At 34.7% G+C, this 21,812-nt stretch overlaps 1 protein-coding gene across 2 annotated transcripts in view; it reads right to left on the bottom strand.

The window, feature by feature from the left end:
• Positions 1-1,027: 1,027 nt before the first annotated feature.
• Positions 1,028-21,812, bottom strand: part of PPP4R3A (protein phosphatase 4 regulatory subunit 3A) — a 37,950-nt gene continuing 17,165 nt past the window's right edge. The window contains exons 4-15 of one of the 2 annotated variants that reach the window (XM_082648640.1): positions 19,114-19,731; positions 15,864-15,941; positions 15,666-15,782; positions 15,065-15,220; positions 12,841-12,972; positions 12,637-12,739; positions 11,163-11,321; positions 5,836-6,005; positions 4,836-4,978; positions 3,968-4,158; positions 3,303-3,529; positions 1,028-2,275 (exon numbers count right to left, since the gene is read on the bottom strand). In XM_082648640.1, the coding sequence (XP_082504766.1) occupies positions 2,165-2,275; positions 3,303-3,529; positions 3,968-4,158; positions 4,836-4,978; positions 5,836-6,005; positions 11,163-11,321; positions 12,637-12,739; positions 12,841-12,972; positions 15,065-15,220; positions 15,666-15,782; positions 15,864-15,941; positions 19,114-19,731 (2,205 nt within the window). In that variant the 3' untranslated portion in view covers positions 1,028-2,164. The remainder of the gene's footprint in view (positions 2,276-3,302; positions 3,530-3,967; positions 4,159-4,835; positions 4,979-5,835; positions 6,006-11,162; positions 11,322-12,636; positions 12,740-12,840; positions 12,973-15,064; positions 15,221-15,665; positions 15,783-15,863; positions 15,942-19,113; positions 19,732-21,812) is intronic. The other variant, XM_082648641.1, reaches the window with a different exon arrangement.

Raw genomic sequence — 21,812 nt, 5'->3', positions numbered from 1 at the left:
CGGTACTGTGTCAATTCAAGTATTGTGTTTCTAGCAATTTATTGCTAAGAGTCTTCCTCCATGAAACAAGCGGCTGTTTAGACTTTTCTCCTATTGTAGCAGCATGTGTGAAGTTCCGCTTCAGTAACCCATCTGTCCATCAATGAAAGGGCATCCCTTAAATGTTGAAGGCCAATAGTTAGTATCTTTTTTTTTTTAATATACTGGACCACAGTTCATAAAAACAAGGGTTCTTCCCACTACCCAAGAACCCCCAGAATACCAAGACAAATACATGTTCCACCAGTCAATCAGAAAGGTCAGTTTAAACTGTATGTTTAAGGCACAAACATTTCACACGGGACTTTCTAGGTAATAAAGGAAGACATAATATAATTAACTTACATCCTATTAAGTTTCTGTTCTCTTTATTTGCAAGGTAAGTTGATTAAAATGATTAATTGCCAGAACTTGTGGCCCAGAAGAAGCGCTATACTGTAGTGAAATACACTTAAACTCTTACAGTTAATAATGCACCCAAAGTTTCATTAAAAAAAAAATTAGCCAACAATGAGACTTTTCATGACTGTGGCAAGTTGTTGCTTTCTGGTTTTCTATGCAACTATTCCATATAAGCTTGTTTTTGGTATCGCAATGTACTGAGGGCTAAGCAAAAGAGGAGCTAAGGTAGAAGCACACAGTGCTTGCTAGATTATCCAGTTAAAGTGTATGATACTTAAAATAGTATCCTTTTCCTAGATATGGATTTTTATTCACATTTGCAAATACATTCTTCAGTAAGTTCTAAAATCTTCACTTTAAAAAAGTGAGGGTATGTGGAATTGAGATATTTATGTTCGTTTCCTTAAAAGAATTTTAGCACACCTAAGACAATAAAAAGAACCTATTTAAACATACTGTTTTAATGAAGTGGTATCTGATGGGCCTCTGGCCAGGTATTTATTTAGGAACCACCGCTTACAACTCCAACTGGTATTCCAAAGGGAGTAATTAAAAAAAAAGAAAAAAAAATACAACTAATACAATGTCTCTTACTCTTCACTTTTTTTATTACTCAAAAGTCAAATACGTTATTTTTAAATTATTCATCCTCAATTTTGATTTAATGTACCATCATTTTCCCAAGATATGAAATTTCAGAATCTCTTTGGAATACTAATTTTATGTTTCTAGGTTTAACAAAACTGCTGAAATTTTAAATTCCACTCTATTTCCCTGAATTCTCAAGACAGTTGCTGATGTAAATTTTAATATAAAATATTTAGTCACAAAATAGTATTGCTTTTTGTATGCACATAGTTGTAAGATTACTTTGCTTTTGTCAATAAAAACTATTCCATCTTTCATAAAACTCTAAACAAATTAAGAACTGTGATGGAGAACAAAAATTACACATGGTAAAACAGGTACCAGCACAACGTTAGGTTATATTACATCAAAAAAGTTTTTAATGGTCCCAAATATATATACTCAACAACTAAGGATACACTCAGGAGAAAAAAAAAAATCAAAAACAAAATGAAACAAAAAAAATTATGACACAAATGACCACATCTAGAATTCCACTCAATCTTTAATCAAGTAGGGACAAATCCCCACTTAAAAAAAAAATCTGCAGTTTGAAGGGCAAAGGGAACAGATAAAAAAGAGGAAACCTCATATTCGCCCCTCCCCCGAAGAGGTTTTTCCAAACCTGCTGTAGCTTGACTAAAATGTTCAGAATGTACGATTTTAAAGGCAGGTCTCTTTATACAAAGAAACTGCTGGCATTCTTAACTAGTGAAGAATTAGGGCAGAAAAGCCTATTCTTCTGAGTCTCAAACATGGTCCGAGAAAGCATATTCTGATTGTAGCAACTGACCAGTCAATCCAGAGTTCCACTTACAAAACCCCTGCCCTGTTGGCTTTTCGTTTCCATTTCCTTCCCTGAGAAAAGGGCAATGTGTGGTCCAAGCTTAGACCTCGAAGGTGTAAGTCTTCCCCCTAAATGTATAATTATCCCCTCCTCCTGCTCCACTGAATTGGCACTTGATGAGCAGAAGTCAAGTGTGCGAGCTGAGCTGTATCAGTCATTCACAAGAGGCCACTGCTCTGTTATAGATTTGTAGTGGGGAGGGGTAGAGAACCAGTTTTCTCAACAGGTACTGATCACAGGCAGCTGCCATTATGACTCAAACTTTGCTTTCTTTGACAAAGGGAGCGTGTCTTCCTTGTCTTCGTCCTCATCATCATCCTCATCATCATCAGGATAATCTACCAGACCCACGAGGCCTCCCTGTTCGGAAATAAGGATTACTTTAAGAAAACACTACATTTTCAAATACATATGTCTTAAGTCTGGTAAAGGATATACCCCCACCCCAATATACTAACTGGTTATTTCTGGGAGGTGAGATTGTATGCAGCTGAAATTCATTACATATTTCCCAAGTTTTCCATGATAAAATTTTAAGCAGTTTATGATCCTTGCAAAACACCCAGTAGATAAACACTAATTACTGAATTTAAAATTCAAAACTTAAGTTTTAAGACTTTATGCATTAAAAAAGTTTTCTTTAACAGAGTCTAAACAGCATCAAAATTAAAACCACAGAAAATAAACAGACCACTAGAAATGAGGGTAGACAGACTATCGGAGGCTAGGAAAGTGATTCTGCCCTGTCCCTTCCTCATTATTTCATCCAGGCTTCTTCCTTTTAGCCCTGCTCCTTCACCAGAAACCACTGTAGCTCACTTTAGTCTTGATGTAGATCAATGAATCCCAAATGCCAGTCTGTTAACTGCTAGTCCAGGGAAACATAAGGCAGCCAAAAGAATTGGTTTTTTCTGAGATTATGTCTTTCCTACATTTTTGGTGGTAAAATTGTGATCCTTCCTAAAGGAAATGTTAGTGATAGTAGACAGTTAATTCTTTTTTATAAACCTTGCTTGACAAAATTAAGTTAGGAGTGTCCAGATATTTAGATTATATTCTTCCTACGAAGTCTTTATCTGGGTATTAATTGGGAAAGCTGATAAAAGTAAATAATAATTTAACTTTAAAATTTCTGTAAATGTTTTGACACATACAAATGTGAACTTAAGGTGCTAAAATGCAAACAACCAAAATAAGAATATATTCAAACTTCTGAATTGGTCATAAAAACTTTCAGAAATTTCTCAACTGCTGGTGGGAGAATTATTCCCTAGTTCACAAATGTTAAAATCAGTTCCAAAAGACAGTAACCAAAGGGACTACTAGTCACAACAATTTTATTGTTGGGAAAGCTTAAATTAGGTAGGTCTGGGAGTCAAAAACATACCTTGGTAGTAATAGCTGCCGTCTGAGATGTATTTTTAGGGATGGATCCAGGAGAGCCTGGAGATCCTGGGGATCCAGGTGAGCCTGGAGAACCAGGCAGATTTGTTGCAGGTGACTGGCTGGAGAGGGTAGTCTTTGTTCCACTAGAGAGGGAAAGCTTGAAACTTGGGCTCTGCCGACCAGAAAGATTCGTTTTCAGAAGCACCTCCTTTTCCTCACTTTCTTTTACTAAAAATGAGAATACTGTCAATAATTGTCACCCATACTCATCTTTTCAAAAACCTCCAAGTGAGGTGGCACTAAAAACACAATTAACTAGCTTACTCCTTTGCCAGAGAGCGACACTGAAATTCAGTTTATGAACAAAGCTTAGCAAAATACTAAGCATCCTTATCCACAGGACTTTACTACTGAGAAGGAAGGAGACCTTCAGTATTATAGTCAGTGTTCCTACCCTTCTGAAATATCTCACTCAAGACAAATTAGGAAAATTTAGTCTATACCTTCACAACAGAGCTATTAAATTCACACTCTATAAAGCAAGAGTCTTTTAATTTTAATATCTGTTGTGACACAAAGTAGATACTAATCATTCTGTCAAGAAAAAAAGGATAAACCTAGAGTGAGAAAGCCTTCAATATTTCCTTGCCCATCTTTTCAACATACATTTCTTCCTCTCCATGAATTTACTTATTGGATCCATAATGTCATCATCACTCTTAGTTTTGTCAGATGGAGACACGACAGCTTCTCCATCTTCCATGTCATCTTCATCTGTGTTGAACCACATCTCCTCTTCATCTTCTAGTGTTCTGGCGTCTCTTCGATATCTATGATTCCTCAAAATGGAACGCATACTATGAGTAAAGAGAAGAAAGTAGAATTAATAGACTCATATAAAGACTTTTGTCTTCAAATATTATCCCAAATTACAGTCTTAATAGATAAATGGAATAATACAGATTTATACACACAGAGGTGGGGGAAAAAAAAACAGATTTTACCTAGCATATAACAAAAAACTACACTCCACCATATCTAGTGTTAAGTAGTGGAATCAAAATTCCCATTATCAAAATTGTACTGTTACAGATCAGTTATTAAACTTGCTAACACTACGAATTAACAAGTCTTAATTTATGGATTTTAAAATATACCACAAGTATGTGAACTCAGGTATTTAGAAAAAAATGTACACAATTGCATTAAAATAATTTGTAACCTTAAAGCAAAGCAAATACAATAATACTCTGATTTTACTTTGGACACAAAAGTAGCCTTATTGCCATATCAGTGTTTTGCTTTTTTTCTTTTGCATTATCTAACTTGATATATGCCTGAGAAAAGTCTACAAATCATACTGATACCCACCTAACACCGTCAGGAAAACATTTACATTGACCATTAGAGAAAACTACAACCTCCATCTGCTTATTTCCCCCTCTGCTGCCAAGCTAAATAATAAACAAGCAAAAAAGAGCTACCATCATAAACTTGTCACTGAATGAATAGGTTCAAATATGTGGTAATCTACCTGTCAAGTTTGGGATTATCTTGCCTTTCTCTTTGTTGTTCAAATCTCAGTTTCAATCCTTTAAATGTTTGTACATAATCTACATCTTCCAATGCTTTCCAGTAATTTTCAATTACATGAGCAGTTAATGATTTTATATCTTCCTATAAAAAAGAATTATAATAAAAAATGATAGGAAAAATTAGCAAAATATGAGGCTTAATTGTAGTGAACTCATAAACCCGCCCAAAATGGTTTAATTTCTTAAAATTATTATCCAATCTTAGGGACAAAAAAATGCAAATGGGCATAACAAATACTGGCTACTTCAATAGCCCCTGACTTTTGGTGTACCTCAGAATTATCCATGGCTCTTTCCAAAGTAAATGCTCAGGTCCTACCCTAGATGATTCTCATTCAGTAAGTCTGGGGTGGTGCCTAGGCATATATACAGAAAAGTGCTAGAGATGGATGGCAGTGATGATTGCACAACAATGTGAATACACTTAACGCCAGTGAACTGTACACTTTAAAAAATGGTTAAAAGGGCAAATTTTGTTATGTTTATTTTACCGAAATTTTAAAAAAGCATGCCACAGATAATTCTGAGACACACCAATGTTTGAGAACTACCAGCCTACTGTATCATTAAAGAATGAAATTTACTCTTTAGAGACATATGGAGGAATGTCAAGGAAAATTCAAAAAACCTCCAAGTTAAAAACAAAAAACACATCTGAATACTTATGCCAACTATAATTTTACTTTCTTAAAATGACTACCGTGACAGTGTTAAATCAATTTTCAAACTATCCTGAGATAGTTTGAAACTAGCTGCTGAGAGAGATTATTCTGGTTTTTGTTAGTTCAAATTGAATCTCTCATAAGCTTTTGGTAACACTGGTTTTCTTTCAAAAATTCTCTCCAAATATAATAATCTCAAATAAGCCAAAATACCAACAATGCATATTTGATTTGCTCAAACAAAACCAAAATTCTAACTAAAAAGTATAGAACCTACCACTCTAATAAATTCAAACATTTCTATTATGGCAGAGTTCATCAGATTGTAGCGGGATCCATTGTTGAGAAATGCTTTGACTACTGGTTCAAACAAAAAACTTTTCATTATATAGCGGTTGTAAAACTCATCTTTTAATCCAATAATCTTTCTCTTAAAACGAAGAGCACCTGAAACACAGAGGCATTGTTGTTCAAATTACATACCATATCTTCATATTTTAGAATTACAAAAAAACCTGTTAAATAAACATAGTTCTTCATGCAGTAATAAGTTACTGCTTCCAGAAGTATGAACCTAAAGATAAGGATTACAAAAAGGTTATCAGAAAAATGTATTCTAAAAGCAGTGTATGTCACCATAGAACACAAGTCTTAGAGAGCCAGAAGAATTCTGGAAATAAGTTACTGATTACCAAAATGTACTTTACATCTGAAATTAGAGCTAAGCTAGGGCTAATAAATGAATTAACCTATCATACTACTTAAGATGAGAAAACTCCAAATATATCCTTTTGTATATACCTTCAAAACAACAGAAAAAACATTGTTTTATTAGGGCAATCCACTCTATAATTTGATCTTCCTTATTTTTGGACACTCTTATCAGGGTTAATGGTGTTTACATTGATTTGTTTTTGGATGTGTCTGTAGAAATGCCGTAAACCCACAGAAATCTGCATGACCCAAAATTTGCCTTCCCAGAGTTTAGGAATCAGTTTAGAGGATGTTTTTAAAATGTGGTCCTCTATGCTTACTGCAGCGAGTATGCTTTTTATTTTTTTCCCCTAGTTTTCCTTTTTACAATTAATTAGGCTTTAACTTACAGATTAAAAGGTATATTTACATCTTGAGGTATGGGGAGTTACTTAAGTCACCATTCGTCAAGATCCAAATATACTCAGACAGCTAGACTTCAACAAAGCCCTCTTTACCTAAATGGAATTATCAGTAAGTTAATGCCCCAGTTATTGTAAACAGTTCAAAAAAGCATACTCACTTCATGCAGTCACATCGTCTTCGGTTGGCAAGATTAAATATTGTGTTTGTATTTTGGTTTCTTTGGAGATCATGGAAGTGGCTCGTTAAATTGCCAATTTGTTATTAATCAAGTCCTTCATGAGCAGGTAGCCAGGCAACCATGCTGACACGGTTTCTGGGTAGGAAGGCAGAGGAGTAAAGCAGCTCAATTTTTCTTTAGTTGGCAGAAAAGAGGTCCACAAGTGAATGCCCAATTAGGTACAGTTGATTATAAACTGCCTTAACAATCCAACTTATTTAACAGTGTCTCTTACTAAAGAGACACTGTGGGCAGGGAGTTCAAAATAGTTTATAGAAGAGTAATTGCATTTTATTTTTTAAACTACTGAGTATTTTCAAATACATAAGCATGGTGAAATAAGACATTTTAAACAATAAGCATCATCTTTCTTTGTGATAAGTCAAAGCCTAATAAGGGTTTATTTTCCCAAAACAATGATTTGAGAGCTTGTTTTTTGTTGTTGTTGTTGTTTTGTTTGTTTTTTAATGTTACTTGACAAAGGAACTTATTAGGCAGTTCCACTTGTTAGAATAAAAATCAATACTTTAGAGCTCATGCTAATAGGCCAAATTTTAAGCTTTTAGTAATTAAGGCAAGTGCTGTTATTTTAAAAATTGTTACTCCAACTTTGCAGGCTTTGTGAAGACTTGTGTCCTACCATAACACACACTAATTGAACCCTGTGGTCTGCATGCAGTTCCCGGGTAAGTGAAAAGAAAACTCCCTTCCTAGAACTCGCTAAGACCAGAGTATGCAGCTGGCACCACTGCCATCTCCTCAAGAGCAGTTTTGTTCAGAAACTGCCAAGGTAGACAGAAGGTAATTCTAATGGGCTTTTGTTTTGTTTTGCTCCTCATTTGCCCTCATTTATTTATATCAAGAATCGTGTCATTTCCACCCAAACCTCTCCCCAAAAAGAAACTTGCATGAAAAATGTCCAACCACTATTCTTGCTGTTGAATAAAGTTACTTTCAAAAATTTACCAGTGAGTTCTAATGAAGTCAAGTTGCTCGAAGGAGGTTAGAGAAAGCTTTTGCGATAGGTCAAGTTAGCACAAATGTAGGATTTTCAATGTAAAAGTGCACTCTGCTACCACTCACATCTCTAACCTTTATTAACATGCCAGGAATCTCTTACGCTTAGTTTCAATCATCTCTAAAACAAATAATAAATCTTTACCTTACACAACATGACATTTTATGTAAGTCTGAAACTTTTTGCTGCGTATGTAACTAATGATAGCTGAAAAAAAGCATCTACCACAAAATTCTTCTCTACTTCATTCTTCTTATAGATTTCCGTATTTTAAAAAACAGCCAGAGAACATATAGATAGGAACTAAAAAGCTACAATTTAAGATCCAAGAATCTGGTAAAGGCCAAGAATGATAAAACTGTGTATGTGTCTGTGTGTTTATACACATACATATCTAACCTATAAAGACTAAACAGGATTGTTGTTCTCACTCACAGACTTGACTACGTCGTCTTTAAATATGATACAAGTATAATAATTAAGAACCAGCAGGTATAAAAAATTCAAAGTCCCCAAACTGTGTACATTTAACCAATCTTTTGTCTTTACAAGTGGACATCTAAATCTACTTATAAAATCTCCCTTAAAAAAAAAAACTATACTTAATATTTTAATGTACTCTTTCCTAAGACTGAATAGATAGTAAATCTCTGCAAATTTATGCTTAGTTCTTTTAGAAATCCTTGATTAAAACTCCTACTGTATAGCCAGTCCTAAAGAGTGCATTCCTAATGACTGACATCTTCTTTCAGAAGCCACTCATTCTCAATCCTGGGAAGAGAGCCACACTGAGTGAGAATCATTTGAGAAAGAGTGAGGTTTAATTAATGATAACCTAACTTAGTTTGAAAAATATTAAAATAATAAAACATAACTAAGATTTTTGCTAGCATGATAATTTCCTACAATATAAACTCATTAATTTGTCATGATTCTCTTCATAGTTCTCACTGAACTGTGAGAAATTTTCTTTGCAATACTGTAAGCAAAATGAGATGAAGGACTCTTAGAAAAGGCCTTTCCCTTTTCTGCCACTCTCCCACTAGACTCATGTGTTCTACCTATACCAAACCTCTAACATACCACACTTTCACATTTGTTCATCTTAATTGTGTATTCAACCAAGAATTTCACACTCTCCCATGATCAAGACACAACTTACTTTACTTCTTTTTGCAAGGTTTTCCTGATCTGCCTCATTCAGGGAGAATAAATCATTTCCACTATACATCCAAACACACCTCGATATAGTGCTTTTGATGTTGTTTTGGTATTTACAGACTATCTCTTCCTAATGAACTCTGAGCCACTTGACAACTGACTTCAGGTCAATCATCTTTTTCCTAATACTAGGTATGCATCATACTTCATCAAATGTAAGATGCCACTGATCGCAAAAAACCTTCCTTTCTACTACTAAGAAAACAAAACAAAGAAAAAAAGCTACCAATCATAATGACATGCCATTAATTTTAAGACTCACCTTGATTTGAGATGATAAATGCATATCTTAGAATAAAACATGGTAGTAGGTGTTAAATTTATTTAAATAAAACTAATTTTTAAATTTATTCAGTTTTCCCGTTCTGTCCCATCTGCTCAAACTCCCTTTCCTACACTCAAACAAAACCTTCTATGTTGACATGAAAGAACAAATCAAAGAAGTGTTCATTATTAACTTCCTCTCAACTTGCTTTGGGACTCTCACTTTTGCTATGATAGGTTTATAAGGAAAATGAATATGAGTTTAAGAGCCCTTTATATGCAATATTCCTTTTGGCTGAAAAGCATCTGACCACATGTATTCTCAGTTCATACTGCAGTGTGTACACCAGACTGAAAAACTAATTCAACTATAACAAGTGTCACCCTAATAGGTTTCCTTCTAAGAAAAATTCATTAGACTTTCTATTTTGAATACCATTTTAAAGATAAAATGTTGACAGAATAAATCAATGTCAGAAATATCCTTATAAACAATGTTTTCATAATTTAAGGATATTTTAAAAGTCAATTAAGCAAAACATTTTTTTTGGCTGCGCTGCACAGCTTGTGGAATCTCAGTTCCCCAACCAGGTAATGAACTCAGGCCCTCGGCAATGAAAGTGCAGAGTCCTAACCACTCACTGAGGACGGCCAGGGAATTCCCAAGCAAAATGATTTAAAATGAAGTAAAAAAAGACAGCAAAAATGGATGTATATGTTCAGGCTTCTAATTACTGGATGATTATGATGCCTTTATGCAACAACAAAACCAAACCTACCCATAAAAACCAAAAGGCCAAAAAGAGTTAGTTACCAACAGACATCTCTTATTGAGCCTCTAGGGTACTCTTAAAACTGGTGTGCCAACTTACCAAAGAAGGCTGACTGCTACATGATCAAGAATATTCTGGGTTAACCTATTTCTAATTCAGAAACATGTTTTACTTCTGTAAACTAGGGTCTTCAGAATACAGTGAAAGTCAACTTTTGAAAAACATGTATAACTAAGAACAGCCTTGTTAAAAGACTATCTGTTGCTCTACGAGAGGTGACAAACCTTTCCCATAAAGGTCTACAGAATACATATTCTAGGCTTTGTGGGCCACATATGGTCTCTGTAGCTTTTTTTTTGAACAATGCTTTAAAAACACAGAAACTATTTTTCACTTTCCAGGTTGTGCAAAAACAGACCATGGACTGGATTTGGCCACAGCTGTGGTCTGTCACCCCTTCTCTGAAGTATCTGAGGTAACACAATGTCATATGTCAAATATGTCTCAGTAAAGCTGGGGGAAAAATATTTGTGGAATTAATGAACAGACCATCTGCAGGCATTTGTGCTAGGCATTCTGTAATTTAGGAAAAATGTATTTTGGAAACTCGGTGCTATTAGCTATGTTTTCCAAATTACAAATGTATTCTTCATGACTCAGTGTGAGACTCTGGTCTCACAAGAATGTCCAATTTGTGATTGTCATGCTATATAAAGTCAAAAATAAATACGGCAAATAAAATGATTTAAGGTGCCATTTTAATAATACTTTAATACATTTTGTAGGTACACTCTAACCCCTTTACTGTATATTGAGAAAGAAGAGTCAGGAAAATCACCTGATCAAAATATGGCAAAAGTACATTATCAGTGTAGTTTAGTATTAGAACCTCGGTCTCCTGCAATCAGTGATCTTTTCTTCTCAGGCAATAACACCGAAATAACAATAATAATATACAGACAATAAGTAATTCTACCAGAAGCAACACTTACATAATGCCAAGAAAGCATGCTTCGAGGCCATAAGAACTAACACTCTCCGGAGAATGTCCTTATTAATAATGTAGTTCTTTATGTGGTAGGTATGGTGCTCCACACAAAATGTTAACAATTCCAATACAAGTGCCAACAACTGGGCAGTCTGAAAATCATCTAAACAAAACAAAACACAATTATATTTAATGGCTTATATTCTTTTCCTCCCCAAATTAAGAATCCGAATTCTAATCAAGTAAAATCCCTTCTATTAACCCAAATATGTTAAAGTTAAGGAAAAGGGAACTAACATTTATTGAATGCCTACCATGTGCCAAGAACTGTGCTTTCCATTTTTTCACATTTAATTTAAATAACTCTGTGAAGAATTAGTGTCACAAGACCCAGGTGTGAAATATTAGTAAGGCAAACTGGGATACAAATCTATTAGATCTGTTTCATTCTAGAGGGCAAGAATGCTCTACCATGTCTTATGTCCCTCAACGGATATACAGATATCACAGGAGGTCCTCCTACCACACATCATCTGGCTTTGATGGAACTACTCTCTCTGCTCCTTTGACTCATGTACTTTGTGCCTCCTTTTACTAGACATAATGAGTCCACGCTGAATTATAATTACTGGCTTATCTTCCTCACCAGGCAGTAAGCCTCCAAAACTATTTTACTCACTTTTTATTTCTCCCATTTAACCCCTAAAGATTATATATATAGCACAGTGCCTTCCACACAATGGGTTCTCAATAAATGTTTGATGAATTGAACATGTGGGTTTGGAAAGAAGCCTCAAGCTTTACCTACTATGAATAAAGTAGACAAGAAAAATTAGTATCACATTTCCAAGACTTGATTCTAGAGTCATTAAAAAAGGTAAATTTAACATTTTATTCTAAGTGGTGTCATAAGTTAAATATACTATATTGATAATTCATATGACAAAATAACTTACTTATTCTCAAAGCTTCAATAAGGAATTTCCCAATGAAGACCCTAAAACTATTTTCTAAATCAAACACACACACACAAAGCTAAAGGAATAAAATGCAGAAATAATCCTACTTTGGAATAATCCTCAATGCAAAGAAAAACTGCTTAATACTAAGCACAAGCTCTGCTCTGTATCTACACACCTGGAGTACAAATAACTTAAAATGAATCTTCTAATAGCTTCTTCCTTCTATTTGTTTCATACATGTAAATGCAAACTAAATACAAATATTGCTTTAACAAAAAATATTGTTTTAAAATTCTGAAAGCAAAAAAAAAATAAATAAAATTCTGAAAGCAAAAAATTATCTCTAGTATATTCTTTCACAGTTCTACTACCTCTGATTATAGCACTTTTAAAAGAAATTTTACCTTGAAATTACCTCTTTTGAAAATATATTAGTAAACCTCTAGGTTAACACCAACTTTTTGAGTTTCAGAATTCAAGAACCAAGAACTTAACTACCAACCTGTATTACCTTACCTTTGCTAGGTTTGTCTTCTGTTGTATTTGCCAGTAAGGGAGCAGTAAGGACATGCATACAGTGCTTGTAGAAGAAACCCAGAAATTCAGTCTTTTCTGTTTTCTAAGGAATCGAAAACACTTCCATGAACTTTAACTGCATTGGTTCCTACCAGCAATAAAAATTATACTAGTATGAAAAAGAGAAAAATGCCCGTAGCTTACATTGGCAGTAGCTAACATGTTTTCTGGGTCAACTAATGTTCGAAGGAGGCCCATAAGCTGGACTGCTCCTCCAAGTTCAGGGTCTGTATCACAAATCATATGTTCTATAATGAGGTTGATGAGCAAAATATCCTGGTGAGAAAAATACACATAGTAAGGATCACTTATTATAGGAGGGAATGGAAAAAGCATATACTATGAGACATGCTACAGCATTATACCTAGCTATGGCTATCTTAACTGCAAACAAAATGAAATGCTTGACTGACTTCTTTAATGGATACAGAGCAGTTTTCCCAAAGTATGGTATTGGCACATTACACAAATAGTACCAAAAAGAATTTATCTTTAATCAAGGGGATTTATCTTTAAATCCCAATGAAAATAAAAACAAAGTTTCAGTTTGGTGCTAACAGATCTTTTACACCTCTGGATAACAAAATCTCCCTTCTGAAGAAAGCTAACGGGCTTTAACAGTAAGAATGTTTAGCTAAAATTTATAACATTGTTCTTTCACTGCATTTTTATAGACTCCTTCTATTTATGGCAGATGATAACTGTACCTATTCTCCATTTATGGAAATGATATAAAGTTTCCATTTAAAATAAATTTAAGAAAAAATTAGTTGGTACCTGAATGTCTGAAATTGGGGGAAACAAGATTACGTTATTTAGAGAGCACACAGGAGAACAAATATATTATAGATATTCCAAATGACATACAAAATTGACTTAGTTTTCCTGATGCTCTACTATGACTGGTTTTCCTGGCTGAAGAGGAAAAATTGAGAGGCATTCAGTAAGAAAAATCCCTGCTCTTGCCTATATATGCAATGGTAGGATAGACAGAGAAAATGCAGACATACATGGAAATAACGAATCAAGACTGGGAATCAAGAAGACGACTGCATATGAATGAAGTACATCAATGTATGTTCAACTAGTGGGTTACAGCGCCAACAAGAATAGCCTTTATTTTATACACACACACACACACACACACACACACACAGGCTTTCAAGATAGGACTATTTTATAAAAGCAAAATGTGACATAATATTCAACAGTTCAAACTGGCACTTCCTGCACCTACCCTGACATTACAATTTTGTAAACAAGTGTTAAATATAGAAGTTACTAGGCATTCCACTTCATTTTGACATCACAACACATTACGATCTCTTTAAAAAGTCTATTTCCTCATTTTGTAAAAATATGATAGGCTGGAATTCTACATATATTTTTTTCTAAGAGATTGTCTTTTTACCCTCTCTGTTTGAGGGCAGAATATCTTAGTTTATTCTTAAGTAAAAAGTTACTTCCAAGATTTTATGGGGGAAAGAGAAAATAAAAAATCAGGATGATTGGTTTAATTATCTGAAAAGAAAACAGAGCACAAACATTTACGGCTTCCACATAAGCCATGTACCACAGACTCTGGGAGAACCTTTCACATCACCAGGATACATTCTCTCACCGACTCTGAAATTGATGGGTAAGTGAGTGAGTGAGTGAATGTGAGTGAGTGAGTGTGTGTGTGTGTGTGTGTGTGTGTGTACACAACACAACAGCTTGTTCCCTATGGTTAGGCAGTAAAGAAAGCACCCTAAACACTTTCCAAAGGAATGTGCTTCATCATTCTTGATGATTTTGAGACTCTATCCCTAGCAAAGCCAATGTTTTCCTAGGGAAGTTATTCATAATTCCACATATAGAAGAACAATTTATTGATTAAATGATTTAAACAACACTACATAGCACATTAACTTCTGAATTAAGAAACTTAATCTCAAATTTTTTTTTTTCTTTCTTTTTGCAGTACACGGGCCTCTCACTGTGTGGCCTCTCCCGTTGCAGAGCACAGGCTCCGGACGCGCAGGCTCAGCGGCCATGGCTCACGGGCCCAGCCGCTCCGCAGCATGTGGGATCTTCCCGGACCGGGGCACGAACCCGTGTCCCCTGCACTGGCAGGCGGACTCTCAACCACTGCGCCACCAGGGAAGCCCGATCTCAAAAATTTTTAAAGAAATTTAAGTTGAGCATTAACAACTGCTGTAAGACAATTTATAAACTGAGACAGGAGCCAGTTAGGGAAGAATAAGCCATGATATTATGGCTACACTCTTCTCAAACATCAACTATTTAAATCTTTAAGAAATGAATAATAAATACAGTTATAGCTTCCCATGTATAAATACTTACTGTTAGTGCAAATAATATTTACCTTGTTGGTTATTTTTTGCTCTGTTAACTTCTTACTTACATCATCATTCTGTTGTGCCTCCTGCATGACAAACTCTCGTACCATGGATGGATTATATTCAACCAAGTATGAGAATATATCAGTAGCAGCACTTCGCACCTGTGTATCATCCATGCCCTGCAGATAAAAAGCACTTATTTCTCCTATAATAACAAAAATATGGAACTTGAAGCTATATAAATCCAAAACCTAACAAATTATAAGAGAACATTTGAATAAAAAAAAAGAGGTCAAGGAAATTCTGCTTATGTAAAATTCTTTTTCTATGGATAAAGTTATACTTTCTTTTACTCCTGTTTTTTTTTCTACTTTAACATTTCAACTAATAGGCTGCAAAGTTAACAAATTATCGATATTAAAAATATGGAAAATTCCTGTATGTGTCCTTTCAGTACTCTCTGTAAGGACTAATACTAGAATTTTATAGCTTTTTAACTTTATGTAATACACAACTGATATTAAATATTGGCTATAATCAAACAGTTGCATGCTACATAAGAAATATACTATTTTGTGGATTAAAAATATGATGGTAATTAAGTATAAGGAGAAACAAACTTACAAGGATGACTTCTAAAGCTGGTAATATACCCATGTTTGACAAAGTCTTGAAAAAAGCATCTCTGTTTTGAGGTTGTAGCGTTTGGGAGAACGCACAAAATTCTTTTAAAAAGTTAACCTGAAATTAGGAAAAAGGATAAGTGAATATAAAAGGTGTGTTGTTTTAGCTTCATGCCCTCCATAATATCAAATTTCTTACCAATTCCTGTCTTTTTTCCTCATCTGTTGCTTCATCTGTTAGCTGTGCAAACAAATCTGTCAGAAATTTTTCATCTTCCTGTGAAATCAAAGGATAAATTAATTATGCTAATAGTAACAGTGTAATATATTTTCAAAACGCTAATACAGAAGATATAAATCGCAATAACTGGAAAAGGGAAGATGGTATTGGCAATGCTGTTTTTTAAAAGAGAAGGAAAAAACTATGAAAGGATAAATTGGGGATTTGTACAAAGATTATCCTTTATATTTCGGCAAGGTTCTATTTCTTAAGTCTAGTTAAGGGCCACATTATAAACACTTTAGGCTTTGCGGACTCCACCACAGCTACTCAATTCTGCTGTTATAGTAGGAAGCAGCCACAGGCAATGTCAATGAACAAGTATGGCTCTGTTCAGATAAAACTTTATTTACAAAAACAAACATGGTCTGTAGACCCATGATTTTCATAGGGTTTCATAATCTTAACTTTAGAAGTTAAGGTTCTACAACCACTCAAATAAAGATAAAACTTCCTTCATGTTTTAAAACCAGAAATGATTCAATTATGTAAAAAGCTAAATTCAGAACTTTTAAAGAAACATCTATTATTTGAAGCTATCCACCTACAGACATATAACAATAATTATTAAATTATTCTATGTTAAATTGTATTAAATTATTTTAGAAATGATTCAAAAGATCTCTCATAGGATACTCATCTGGGCATGTAAAAGTTAGAGTATAGAACTTGGAAATAACCTCATATGTTATCTTATCTTACCTCCTTATTTTATAATTGAGACAGATTAAGAAATTTACCCAATGCCCAATCACAGTTAGCAGGTAGGTGGTAGAGCCTTCCTGACTGCCTGTTCAATTTTTTGTCACTATTTTTAGTTAAGATTTTGTTTTAATTCCATACTACCTCAGCTAGTAGAAATAAATTCAACACTACATGCCCTACAGACATGCCTAAGTCTAAATGTATATATGTATGTGTGTGTGTATATATATATATATATACATGTATACGTATGTGTACGTATGTATGTATGTGTGTATCTCCCACTAGTTTATAAACCCCTTATTCACTGCTACAGGTGCTCAAGAAACATTTTCTGTGACACCAAATTAGTTTGGCTATTCCACCTTTACTTTTTCTGCAGTGTACAAATAGGCCACACCTCAAATGGCATCCAATATCAAGATCCATCTCAGACATGATACATCCCACCAAATGGAAATCAAATGATTAAAAAAGATTCTCTGAACTTCTGTGAAGTACAGAGAATTAAGAAGGTTCAACAGTATTACAAAGAATCAGTCAACAGTAAGGGTTATGACTGTGTACAAGGTAAGAACCTGCTTTAATTACTCCTTGTCAAAAAATGTGTAAAACTCACCTTCCTTCATAGCAGCACTTTCAATATAAATGCTCAGCATCAAGAGAAACAGAAAGACCTACAGCACTGGCAGCCTGCATTTTACAGAGCGTATTGTAGGGAAACAAAGACTTAACAACTTGAAATTATTCATACTTAATGAGTAAAACTGGCATTTTACAGGTCTGAAGACCAAGAAAACAAAGAAGTGACAAATCCCTATATAACAAAATGAGAACCATGTGGAGCTGAAGAAAGGGACCAGCAGTGCTTAGGACTATCCAAGGAGACCAGAAATCAGAACTAGACCAGAACAGAGGATCTATTAGGTAGCTAGCAAAAACTAGTTCCTTAGCAAAGAACAAATGAAAATTGGTACCAGAACACCCTTCTTCTTCCATTATCAATCACAATACACTATGTCAAGGAATACTGTTGTACTTACCAGACTGTACTGCCTATGTTATTTGTCTGTCTTAAATGAATGGAAAACATGTCAAATTAATCAACGTGAACTGGACTTATCACTAGCTTCAGGAAAGCAGTTTTGGTAAAATTGACTTTTCTATCTAAATTCATATATATATATATATATATATAAATATATATATATATAAAGGTGATAAAACCAGGGTCACTGAAAATACAGCAATTTTCTAAAAAGGAATAGACAAAAATTAAATTTACTGTTTTACTCATAACATGTGCTACCAAGCAGCTCTAACTGACATTTATTTGCCTCTTTCTTAAATTCAAATCCAGGTTTCAAATAATTATTTTATTTGTAGATCTGAGGTAAGGTCTTACAATAGCTTTCAAATCATATCACACAGCTGTTATTGTTACAACATCTTGAGCATGAAGAAACAAAACACACAGGAAGTGTGCAACTCACAAATCTTTGCACTATGCAAACATATTTCAACTGGACTAGACTAATTCATGCACCATGGGATAAATTACTGAGAGATTCTCTGACTTTGGGGGTGTTACAAATGCAGATTACCGGCCAGCTCAGACATTTGGATTGTGTGCTATGTGCAGAATCCAGGATGCATCCTAGACAGTTCTGATGCAAGCACCCTAACACACCACACCCGAGAGACTGGGCATACTCTAAAAAGAAAATCTGGAGTTTAATAGGCAATTATTAATAGATACTTTAAAATAATACTCAGGAGTCTTGTATCATGTTCAGTGCTTTATAGGCATGCATCTGATCTAATCTTCAGATGACCTTATAGGGTAGGTACTAATATCACCAACCTTAAGATCAGGAAGCTGAAGCTTTAAGAGATTAAGAAAGTTGCCCAAGCCACATAGCTATTAAGTGACAGGCAGAGCTGAAACTCATACTCTAGCCTAACCTCCCCACACTCTCATCCATTACAAAAGCATGCCTCTTGGTAGGGAGACATGCAGCTATAACTTGCCAACATCTGCTGTACCTCTAATAAATAATTACCTGGGAGTTGTATAAATGCTATAGAATTTGTATTCTATATTTAATGACATATTTCTTGGCTTCTCTTTTATTTTTCTTTCCTCTTCCAATCTATTCTGTTTTATGCATAACTGATAGATTAATATCCCTAAAATTCCACATTCAAGTGTTTCATTAAGATCCTTTTCCTATTTCTTCAAGCTAGATTTTTTTTTTTAAATTACATTTATCACCCCTAATCCAACACAACCTTCTGGTCCCACAGTATTATATATTATAATCTCTTGTAATATCACCAAAATACATACCTTTAGACAAAAATTAAAAATTCAATTTGTGTGCCTAAAAGGAACAGAAAATTATTTCTGCTGAAGGCAATCAGTATCTTTTTAAGTAGGAAAAAAAAGAATGATCTAACTCACCTGTAACATACCAACAATTTCTACCTTATTGAAAAAGATAAAAGAGTGAAGTGTTGATAACATATTTTCTTCAAAGACTGAAGGGGTAGGTAGAACCATGTCTTGTATATACTGAACTCGGTATGTCTGATGAATTTTTTGTTTCAGCTCAGGATCTGATATGGGAATCACTTCTTTAAACTTGGCTGTTTTTGTTAGAAATTCCCTATGTTTTCGTGGTTGTGATAAAGCAGGATCATATTCTAAGCATCCAATGACGTCCATTATACATTCCTCAGAGAACATAACTTCAAAAAGAGCAGTTCGATTCAAGAGGAAGATGCCTTTGATAATTTCATACAAGTGGTGCAGTCCTTCAATATTTTCCAAATCCTCACACACATGAAAAAGCTCTAAGAGCTTTTTAATGTAACCCTCATTTTCCAGTGCTAGTGCAAGTTTTTCACGACGCAGGGGGGAAGGTAAAGATGATGCCACAAGTTCTGCAATTTCCTCAAGGCGACTTAATTCACAAGATGGCAATTCTAAACCTGGCGATGACATATCATCAAAACGCTCCTCTTCAGACTCATCTACAAGGTCCTGAGTGATGTCCACTGATGGGTCCTTTCCTTGAACCTAGTAAACAAGATTTATGATAGCTGACAAAGTATAATCAAAGCAAATCTAAATGGTATTCTTAGATACAAGAGATGTTATAAGAAAACTATTAATGGTAATTTTCAAGTTTAAGACTAGACAAACTTTAAGTCTTCAAACTTGACACCGGTGCTTTGTGACCACCTAGAGGGGTGGGATAGGTAGGGTGGGAGCGAGATGCAAGAGGGAGGGGATATGGGGATATATGTATAGCTGATTCACTTTGTGATACAGCAGAAACTAACACACCATTGTAAAGCAATTTATATTCCAATAAAGATGTTAAAAAAAAACAAAGCTCGACACAATTGCCTACTTTCCTGAACACATTTCTACACATTTCTACAAATAACATACACTTTCGATTTTAAGGAAGGAAGTTCAAAGTTCAGAAATGGAATAAGCTTTCTTGTAAGTACAAGGTTTGCCAGCAACGGAAACATTCTAAAGATCCACTAAACTAACTGTGACTGTGACTTACAGTGCCCTGCAGACGCATAACATATAGAGTGGTAAAACATCCACTCACGTTTTATATCCATGGCCTCTTTTCCAGCAGACCAGGGCAAATCTCAGAGACACTCCTAGCACTGTGCTCTGGTAGAGCCACAAAACTCTTCAAAGTTTAAGTAAAATTCAAACAAATACTGTGACCATAGAAAAAATATATAATTGTAAGCAATAAGAAAAATATTTAATATCAGTTAATTTAGAAACCAAGGGCCAAGAGCATTTACAAATTGGCTTTGGACCAAAGTAGGTCACTGATTTGGTATGAAAACGCTGGTTGGTAGCCCAAAATGATGATTAAGAAAAACTGAGTGGGAAACAAGTGCACCCACACAAAAATAAAACCACATAAAAAGTAACTGCAACCTATGTGTAGCAGAGCTATCCCCTAGGAATACCTGCTTAAAGTTAAGTAACCAAACCATGGAAGTTCTCCTTTCTACACACCCAAACCTATACCTCTCATGATCCCCTAGAAGCTCTAAAGTTTGTCATAAACCCCAACTGTATGTCAGTGTAGAGGCTCTAATTATAAAAAGATAACTTATACGTCTTCACAATTAAATACATTTTAAGGTAAAAGAAAATTTTTACAAAAGGTCAAAGACGTATTTTGGAATGAAATGAGTTTTGCTATCTTGGCCCTGTAATTTGAGACACTGCCACTAAACCAGCCCAAAAGGCCAAGATGAATGGCAAAGGGATGGAAAACTTAGGCCTTATATGAAATGACCAACAAACTTAAATTGCTTAGCATGGTTAAGAGATGTTGATGGATACTAGAAGGGAAGAAGTCCTGGACTAAGTCTAGAAAAATGCTGCAAGGCAATACCGTCTTGACCTTAACCCAGTGGGCAGCACCACTAAAAGGAGGCTAGGCACATTCACAGCTTTTACCTGGCATGGTCTCAAGTTGGCCCTGGATTTTTTTAAATTACGTAAGATCTCATCACAGCTTTAGACTCCTAGTATTCAAGCTATGGCTCTACCTATAGAAAAATGGTAGGGGTTTGTTTACAAAACCAATGATAAGGGATGAGAGCCCTTATTATAATGAAAAATGCCATCTTCTGGAGTTAATTTGCAAATACGAAGGCTGAACAGGTAATCAAAAAGACCTGTGTTTAGGAATTTGATCTTCTCAGGGAAACATGGTGAAACTGTAATAATCTGACAAACATGTTTCAGTCTTACTTTCAGAAGAGAAGCAATAGAAGAATGAAAATTTAAAAAGGAAAGTAGACTAAGCTAGAAGAGAGAGCTTTCCTTATGAGAAAGGATAAATCTCAGAAGTCAATCTGGACAGATATGAAGCAAAGGAGAATGTGAAGATCATAAAGATATAAAAAGGAAAAAGAGATGCACCCAGACATAACTGCTATCAAGGAGAGTACTAGATAATGTGGAGATTTTTTAGTTGTTTCTAGATAAAAAAATGATGAGTTCAAGAAATAGAGAAACATAAGATCTCAGAGAACAAAATACAGTAAATTCCCTAAAATAAGCCAGGATCCAGAAATTAATTGAGAAGTACAGCCAGGATCATAAGA

The sequence above is a fragment of the Grampus griseus genome (genome assembly GCF_964374135.1).
Source record: "Grampus griseus genome assembly, chromosome: 2".
Classification (NCBI taxonomy): domain Eukaryota; kingdom Metazoa; phylum Chordata; class Mammalia; order Artiodactyla; family Delphinidae; genus Grampus; species Grampus griseus.
The sequence above is the reverse complement of the archived record's forward strand: the minus strand, read 5'-3'. Positions and strand labels throughout refer to the sequence as shown.